This window comes from Podarcis raffonei, chromosome 8 (assembly GCF_027172205.1).
Source record: "Podarcis raffonei isolate rPodRaf1 chromosome 8, rPodRaf1.pri, whole genome shotgun sequence".
In the NCBI taxonomy this organism is placed as follows: Eukaryota; Metazoa; Chordata; class Lepidosauria; order Squamata; family Lacertidae; genus Podarcis; species Podarcis raffonei.
Genome location: NC_070609.1, coordinates 64,880,116 through 64,888,956, shown reverse-complemented (window position 1 = coordinate 64,888,956; position 8,841 = coordinate 64,880,116). Strand labels below are relative to the sequence as shown.

Below are 8,841 nucleotides of genomic sequence, written 5' to 3'. Positions count from 1 at the left end.
CTTCGTTGGATGTCCACATCGAGTTCTGGTGTGATGAGAGAAAGAGGAAAGAACAATAATTCTCCAGTCATTTTCTCCAAGCCCTGAATAATTTCATAAACTTCTCTCATGTCTTCTTTTACTCACCTTTTCTCTAAGCTAAAAAGTCCCAACTGATGCAAGCTTTCCACGCAGGTGAGTCTCTCTATCCCATAATTCTTTGAGGGGGGAAATGTGCTTCAAAGGTGCAGTGTGTACACAGGTATAGAGGCAGTAATGGGGAAACTGTGGCCCTCCAGATGTTGCTGGACTCCAGCTCCCATCAGCCCCAGCCAATGTGGGCAATGGTCAGAGATGATGGGAGCTCCAGACCAGCAACAATCGGAGGACTGCTATGTTCTGTTCCCTTGCTCTAGGAATCTAGGCACATGTAACATGCTATCAGTTTGAATTGGCTTCCTAGCAGCTCCATCTCTCCTGAGAATTCTGGGAACTGTAGATATTTGAAACTGATTGGCGGGAAATACGGGGAGGAGGAAGGGCCTATTTCCACAATGCATGCTTAATTTATGGAGGTCTCTTCCGCCAGGTGATGGCAGCGGGCAGGAGCTTAGCTGGCTTTAAAAGGAGATTAGGCTGTTGCCAGATTGGTGCTCTCTTGCAAGTGAGATTCAAGCATGAGGCAATAAATCCAGGTTTTGCAATTAGAGCAGATTTGCTGCTCTTGCCCAACAAACCTGCTTCCAAAATAATAATAATAATAATACCGCGAGGACAAAAAAAAACACCCTTGGGCTTTTTGCAGTAAGGAAAGTAATGGGGAAATGAAGTGAAAAATACGGGATAGCAATTGCTTGAAGCAAAGTTAAGAACGTAAGACAAGCCTGTTGGATCAGGCCAATGGTCATTGAGTCCAGCATCCTGTTCCCACCACGGCCCCTCCTGCGGTTTTCAGCAACTGATATTCAGAAACATTGCTGCCTCCAACCCTGGAAGCAAAGCACAGCCATCCTGGCTAGTAGCTGCTGATCGCCTTCTCCTCCATGAATTTCTCTAATCCTCTTTTAAAGCCATCACAATGGCCTCTTCTGGGAAGTCAGCAAGCAGGGCATGTGTGCAACACAGCACTCTCCCAGCCAGCGGTATTCAGAGGATGCCTCTGACCTATGGAGGAAGAAGATAGCAATTGTTGCTAAGAGCCTGGTAGTTCTTTTATTCCTTTTCAGCTTCTCTGCAGTCCCCTTTTCCTACTTTAGCACACCTTTGAATCCCTTGTCATCCAAAGCTCCAACTGCCTCCCAAGCTACTTTTCTGCTAGTAATGTATTTAAATAATTTTGGGTGGCATGGAGCTAAGGAGTTCATTGGCAGAAGCCCTGCACAAGGACTTCTGCTTGTGTAACAGGGTTTCTCCCTCCCTCTCCTCCTTCCTGCAACGCAAACCCTTGTTGTATAACCTTTGCACAAACCAATCAGAATAAAAGTTGCCTGAAAGTGTCCAGCAGTGGGGATGGCAAGCCTAAAGACTTCTCTGAGCCAGAACACTTTGCAATGCCCATCACTGAGGGACAGCAGCCAGACTTGTTTGCGGGCATCCCAGACTACACCCACTCCTGGTAACAGGATAGATGCTTGGTAGATGGGCTCCCTTTAGTCTGATCCTGGTCCATCACATATCTTCTTCCGACGGGATCTGCAAAAGATCTATATCACGGATCTCAACAAACTTCAGGGCTCTTTACAGCAAGCCATAACAGTGAAATTGATATAAACCTGGTCAGTTTGCAGTGTAGATATACCCTAAAACACTTTAACCACCTTTTGAAATGTATACGATATTCAGCGTTTAAAAGGATGGCAAAGAGACGGATTTATGCCGATGCCGCCAACCCCCCCACCCCTTTCTAGACAGTTGAAGTAGTGATTGTAGATGGTGTAAATTGTTAGGGATGTGTATAGAACAGGCACGGGTAGTTTCAAGGGATTTATCAATACGGAACAAAGTGTGTGGGTTTCTTGAGAATGTTACAACATTGTGCACATCAGACTATCCTCTCCCCAACACAGGGCTGCATCCTACCACCAAAGTGGAAAGGATCCTGATTATAATAATTATTAAAGGTAAACGTAAAGGGACCCCTGACCATTAGGTCCAGTCGTGGCCGACTCTGGGGTTGCGGTGCTCATCTAGCTTTATTGGCCGAGGGAGCTGGCATACAGCTTCCGGGTCATGTGGCCAGCATGACTAAGCCGCTTCTGGCGAACCAGAGCAGCGCACGGAAACGCCGTTTACCTTCCCACCGGAGCGGTACCTATTTATCTACTTGCACTTTGACGTGCTTTCAAACTGCTAGGTTGGCAGGAGCTGGGACCGAGCAACGGGAGCTCACCCCGTCACGGGGATTCGAACCACCGACCTTCTGATTGGCAAGTCCTAAGCTCTGTGGTTTAACCCACAGCACCACCCGCATCCCCTATAATTATTATTAGTATATTTTAAATCTTTTAAATCATGAAGATTATTATTCACATTAATTAACTGCTACAGTAGAGATCCCCGGTTACTGACTGGGCTGCATCACTGATGCTTCATTTTCCAAAACCGATTAATGTATTTTGCTAGAATGTTTTCCCAAACTGCTCAATACTGTACTTAACACCCTCCTTGCAGTTTGAGTCTGAGGGAGGCGGGGCTACAAATATCCCCGCCCACCAGAGGGCGGTGCGTCGCTTTCCCCTAGAAGCCAGAGAAAGCAATAGGGGAGATGCGCATGCGCGCCGAGATCCACGCGGTGGCCTCTTCAAAAGGTCTCTCAGGAGCCGCTCGTTCCCCCCACCCTCCGCGTTTCCCGCTTCTGCGCATGCGGTCCTCCTCGCCCGACCTTGTGCCCTCCCGCCGCTGTCTTGCGTTTCCCCCTTTCCATTCCCTGCCACTTTTTTCTAAAGGCGTGCCTGCAGGGGGCGCTGCAGCCAAGAGGCCTCCTTAAGCTTTGCTCTTTCCTAGAGCGACCAGGACGGCGGCCGGCCGGCCGGCTGCCGCCACCCGCCGGCGCATGCGCGAGTGCGGGTGAGAGGTCGGCAAGATGGCGGCGGCCTCGTCAGTGGATGAGGCGCCGGACAACGAGGACTATTACTCGCTGCTGAACGTGCGGCGGGAGGTGAGGCTCCGGCGGTGGGGGCGGTGGTGTCGGTGGCGGAGGCGGCCGGCCTTCATAAGCCGCTCGGGGGGAAGGAGAGGCCTGGGTAGGAGAGGCGGAGCGGTTGAGTCACTGAGGGGGGAAGCGGGGGAGGGGCGGGTCACAGAATGGGCACCTGCGAAGGACGCAGGAGAGGTCCAGGAGCAGGAGCGCCAGGCCACGGCGGCGTAGGGCCGGCCATGTATCCCATAGTCCTGTTCCCGCAGTGGACAACCAAATGCCCCGGTGGGAAACCTGCCAGCAGGACCTGAATGCAACAGGAGCAACTCTCCCCCTCGTGTGGCTTCCAGCAACTGGTATTCAGAAGCATTGCAGCTCCACAAAGGCAGAGCATAGCCATCGTGGCTAGTAGTCAGTGACAGCCCTCTCCTCCATGCATTTGTCGGATCCTCTATGAAAGCCATCCAAGCTGGCCATTATCCCCTTCTGTAGGAGGCAGCTCCATAGTAAAACTGTGCACTGCGTAAAGAAGTCATTTGTTGTATCTGTCGTGCATCTTCTTCCCACATTCAGCTTCATTGGAAGTCCTCATGTTCTAGTGTCATGAGAGAGGAGGAAAAACTTTTATCTACTTTCTCCAAAATTTTATGTCTCCTCTTACTTGCCTTTTATCTAAGCTGAAGAGTCCCAGACACGGCAAGCTTTCCTCAAAGGAGAGACATGAATGCAATTTCTACCTTTGTTTGCTATTAAAATTTATTTTTAAAAACAACAAGGAGAGGTTGTAAATATGAGTTAAGAATTTAAACAGTGTATGTTATATTAACATTGTTAGTCAAAGCAGTTTCAGCAGAATTCTCGGCACCTGTGATTCCCATAAAGTGGTGTTAAGAAGTACAGTGGTACCTCGCAAGACGAAATTAATTCGTTCCGCGAGTTTTTTCTTCTTGCGAGTTTTTTGTCTTGCGAAGCACGGTTTCCCATAGGAATGCATTGAAAATCAATCAATGCGTTCCTATGGAAACCGCCTTCAGACCAGGTCCGGGGACAGTCTGTCCCCCGACCTCTTCTGAAGGCTGGGGGGGGGGACAAGGGCTTTTCTTCCCACCGCCAGCCTTCAGAAGGCTGTTCTGAAGGTTGGCGGTGGGAAGAAAAGCCCTTCTCCCCACCTCCCGCCCCGCAAGCTCCGGGGACAGGAGGGCTTTCCTCCCGACCACCAGCATTTTAAAAGCCCCCGGGACAGCGGAGACTATCCCGGGAAGGCCGGCGGGGGGAGCAAAGACTTTTGCTCCCCGCCGGCCTTCAGAAGAGGTCCAGGACCTCTTCTGAAGGCCGGCGGTGGGCAAAAGTCTTTGCTCCCGACGGCCAGCATTTTAAAAGCGGTCCGGGATAGCGGGAAAGCGCAGCGCGCCTCCCTGCTATCCCTGACCGCTTTTAAAATGCTGGCGGTGGGGAGCAAAGCCTTTCGGCCCCCGCCGGCCTTCCTGGACCTCTTCTGAAGGCCGGCGGGGGGCGAAAGGCTTTGCTCCCCACCGCCAGCATTTAAAAGAGGTCCCCGGAGATTTCCCTATGGGCTTTCTTCTTGCGAAGCAAGCCCATAGGGAAATTCGTCTGGCGAAGCACCTCGAAAAATGGAAAACTCTTTCTTCTTGCGAGTTTTCCGTCTTGCGAGGCATTCGTCTTGCGGGGCACCACTGTATTACTACTTCTGACTATGGAGGCTGAGCATAGTCATTGTGTCTAGTAGCCATTGATAGCCTTAGCCTTCATCAATTTCTCAGCCATGAAGTTACTACATGACCCAAGACAAGCCATGCTTGTCCACAGTCAACTCACTGCAACATGGGGATAATCACACCAGCCTATTTTACAAAGCTGCTGTGTGCATTTATAGGGGGAAATTCAGAGTCCATGGCATATGACTCTGAATGCTCCAAAATCACACAATGGCCCATGTAGTCTAGCATCCTGTTCTCACCAATGCTAACCAGATGAATGTGAGAAGCCCATAAGCAGGACCCGAGCACAAGAAAACTCTTTCTGCCTGTGGTTTCCAGCAATTGCTACTCAGAAGCATTACTGCCTCCAACAGTGGAGGTAGAACATAACCATCAGGGTTAGTAACTCATACCATGCCTATAGCAAGGTCACAAGCAAGACCTGAGTACAATGAGAGCACTCTCCTTTGTAATTCCCAGCATGCTACGTCCAGCCACAGAGGCAGAGTAGAACCATCCTGTCTAGTAGCCAATTTCCACCCCTTGGTTCTAGTCCTGGCCTCTAAAGGTAACAGTAAGCAAGCCTGCTCCATCTGCTCTATGACAGATATGTGAAGCACTGTCATGTCTCATCTTCTGTTCTCCAGTCTTTAAACAGTTCTTCATAGGATTTGTTGGACATCCCTCCACCTGACAGTCACCTCCTCCACTTTGTTAAAGTCCTTCTGAAAATAGATCAGGCCAGTGGCCCATTGAGTCCAGCATCCTGTTCTCACAGTGGCCAACCAGATTCCCCAATAGGAAGCCATCAAGCAGGACTCAAGCACAAGAGCATTCTCACCTCCTGTGGCTTTCTGCCTTCCAACTGAGAAGGGAGAGCATAGACATCATGGCTAGTAGCCATTGATAGTCTTCTCCTAAATGAATTTGTCCAGTCCATCTTTTAAAGCCATCCAGGTTGGTGGCCATCACTTTCTCCTCTGAATGTCAATTGCATAGTTTAACTATGTGCTGCATGAAAAAGTATTTTATCTTTCCCAAATCTTCCAGCATTCAGCTTCATTGGATATTCATGAGTTCTAGTGTTATGAGAGAGGAATGGTTTATTTTTCTCTCTGTTCTTTTACACCTCTATCATGTTCCTTCTTAACTCACATTTTTTCACCAGACCAAATGTCCCAAATGTTGGAACCTTAGCAGTGGAGTTATTGCAGCTCCTTCATCTTATGGTTACCCTATTTGCCATTTTCATTGTGTTCCCCACTATGACCTCAGATCTGTTAATTATCACATGTGCTTGCTGGTGTTAAGATTTGTATTTATTTAAATAGAAATGATCCAATTTCAAGGGATTTCCTATTTCTAACTCACCCAATAGAGAATATGAAGGTGAGGTGGAGATCAGCCAGGCAGGAAATTACAAGGCAAACAGCCCGAGATTACAAGAAAAATAAGAGCAATGGGGTAACGGGAACTGCTACCACTGCAGGCATCCCAGGTAACACTAGGAGTCTCTCCTTCCCACTGGGGAATGGGACTTAATTTGGGCAATTCAGAAATACTTTTCAAGTTGAAATGTGTGAACATGTCTAGGATTTCTTGCTAATTTTAAGCATTCCCCCACCTTAGCACAAACATTCATTATATCACTGGAGAGGCTTCAACATCTTTAGTTTTTCATCAACAGCACTGAGGGATGGTTCATACTGTAGTCTGGGATTTAAATTAAGGGCTTATTGTATCTGAGCCGTAAACAGCTGAAAAGCTTCATAGAGGTTTGTAAAACTAGTAAAAATCTTAGAGGATTTCTTTCAAAGAGAAGGAAATATCCCTGTCCATCCCCTCCCTCTTCTCCCTACACAGTGGGGAGGCAACTTCGTGTCATTTGCATTTTCACCACAATAAAGTTGATAATGGCAGGGATCTTGACTTTGATAAATATTCCCCAAAGACCACTGCAGTCTTTTGGAAAGAAGAAAGAAGTGATGAAAAGCCCAAGCTTGCGGCTCCCTTTCATCATTGCCCCTTTGTTTTTGAAAACTGCATAAATGAGAACCTCACATCTCAGAACCCAGTCTATGTGTTAGCTTGCTTCTCCGGGAAAGCTATAAGGGTCAGCTTCTACAGAACTCTGGAAAGTTTACATTGCCCTGAATGTACTACCTTGGAAAGAGGATAGAATGTAGACAGAAATGGCCTGAGGTTGGGTTCGCTGGATGCAATAAAACCATGGTCTTTCAGCCATCCAGATATTATCACAGGCAGTGTTCCAGAAAACCATAGGAGAAGGTAATAAACATTTATGAACTGAGCAGCTCAAGCAAACTGTCTAAACAGCCACTTTCAGTGAATTTCCTTTGACCATCTGCTGCACGCTCAAGCCCCAACACAGCCTCTACAGCAACCATTTCCTAGATTGGCTCTTGTTCAAAGGGATGCTTTTGTTTCCTTCATATTTTATGGTAGCTCCTCACAATTTTGAAGAGTATCAGAAGTACAGTGCTGGTGTGACCTTGGGCTGCTAGGTCGTACGACCATACATGTTCAGTGCCACCACCTCTATTCAGTCTCACTAGGAAAACTGGAGGAATACTTCAGCACCCACACACTGGTTTATAGCATACCTTGCCTTTGGGTTTGGCATGAGCCTAGCTATATTGTCCCAGAATATCTCTTTGATTTCTGTTGTTGTGCATAACTTACATTATTTTATTTTTAGTACTCTGTGTGCTTCCATATTCTCTGCCATGAGACTGCTACCAGAGTAAAAGGTTTGCAGGATTTACTTAGAATGGTGACAAGAGAATGATGGATGTTGGCATCTCCCTCCTAAGCTATCAGCATTTCCTTGTGGACGGGGCCTTTAACACTGTAGAGGGACAGCGCTGGTAGGGCAATGTACCATGCCAGTGTGGTGTCCTTTAGTAGCTGCTTGTATCCATCCCTCAGTATCATTTATGAGATTTTGCCAGGTGAGGAAATGGCCAAGAAACAACAGGTGATTATGCTGAGCACATGGAAGTTGGAGTGGGGAAAGGGGTGGGTTGGAGAATCCAGTGCCACGGACCAGAGTGACTCCCTGGTGCTGTGGAAGCAAAAATGAAAACAATCATAGAGTTGAGTGTGTAAGACGGCTGTTAGGCTGCTTTCCATTATTATTTTTTTGTAAGATTGCTCTCTTCTCTCTCAAGCTATTTTGATAGTGTAGCCATCTAATATGGGTTGATTCCAAAGTTGTACCCAGATTGCAAGAAAAATAGCAGCCATAGCACTTTAAAGACTGACACAATGTGATGCTGTGGTTCATAGGTCAGATCCGACTTAATCATGTCGTTGATAAAGATGCACTAGAAGCTTGTTTTAAAGGAAAACTTAATGTTGTTGCCAAATCTCACTTAATGGTTTTGTTCTTGTGCCATTATTATTCCATGGTGCCTATTAGCCACCAATTCTTTTCTTGGGTATATATTGATAGGTTTCAGTGGCAGTAGGAAAAACTCCCTTCTCCCTGCCTAAACTTTGGCAATTGTTTTTTTTTTTATGCTTAACTTGCATTGAGACTAAAACAGTGCTTGGCAAGGGTGCTGCCTATTATATACAATACTTAAACTGTTTTCTACTTTGCTTTCACAACAGCATTCATTGTTGGGGCTGTCATGCAAGTTAAGTGAGGCCATAAGACTCTGTCCTAGGCGTTGTTCTGTTGAACATTTTTTATAAACTTGGCTGAAGGAGCAGAGAATGCTTATCATATTTGCAAGTGACACAAAAACAGGAGGAATAGATAACACTGCAGAAGACAAAATCAAGATTCAAAATGATCTTGGCAGGCTGGAACACTTGTGCAGAAACCAGCAAGATGAAACTCAGCAGAGGTAGATGTCAAGTCCTGCAACTAGGTGCAGAGTATCAAAGGCAAAGGTACAGAATAGGGGGACCTGGCTTTGCAGTGGTATACGTGAAAAGCATCTTGATGTCTTTAGTTGATCACAAGCTGAACATGAATCA

General features: G+C 47.0%; 1 protein-coding gene across 1 annotated transcript in view; it reads left to right on the top strand.

Annotated features, from left to right (window-relative positions):
* The first annotated feature begins 3,012 nt into the window (after positions 1-3,012).
* Positions 3,013-8,841, top strand: part of DNAJC11 (DnaJ heat shock protein family (Hsp40) member C11) — a 56,137-nt gene continuing 50,308 nt past the window's right edge. Inside the window, exon 1 of the mRNA XM_053400461.1 lies at positions 3,013-3,136. Within this exon, the coding sequence (XP_053256436.1) occupies positions 3,062-3,136 (75 nt within the window). The 5' untranslated portion in view covers positions 3,013-3,061. The remainder of the gene's footprint in view (positions 3,137-8,841) is intronic.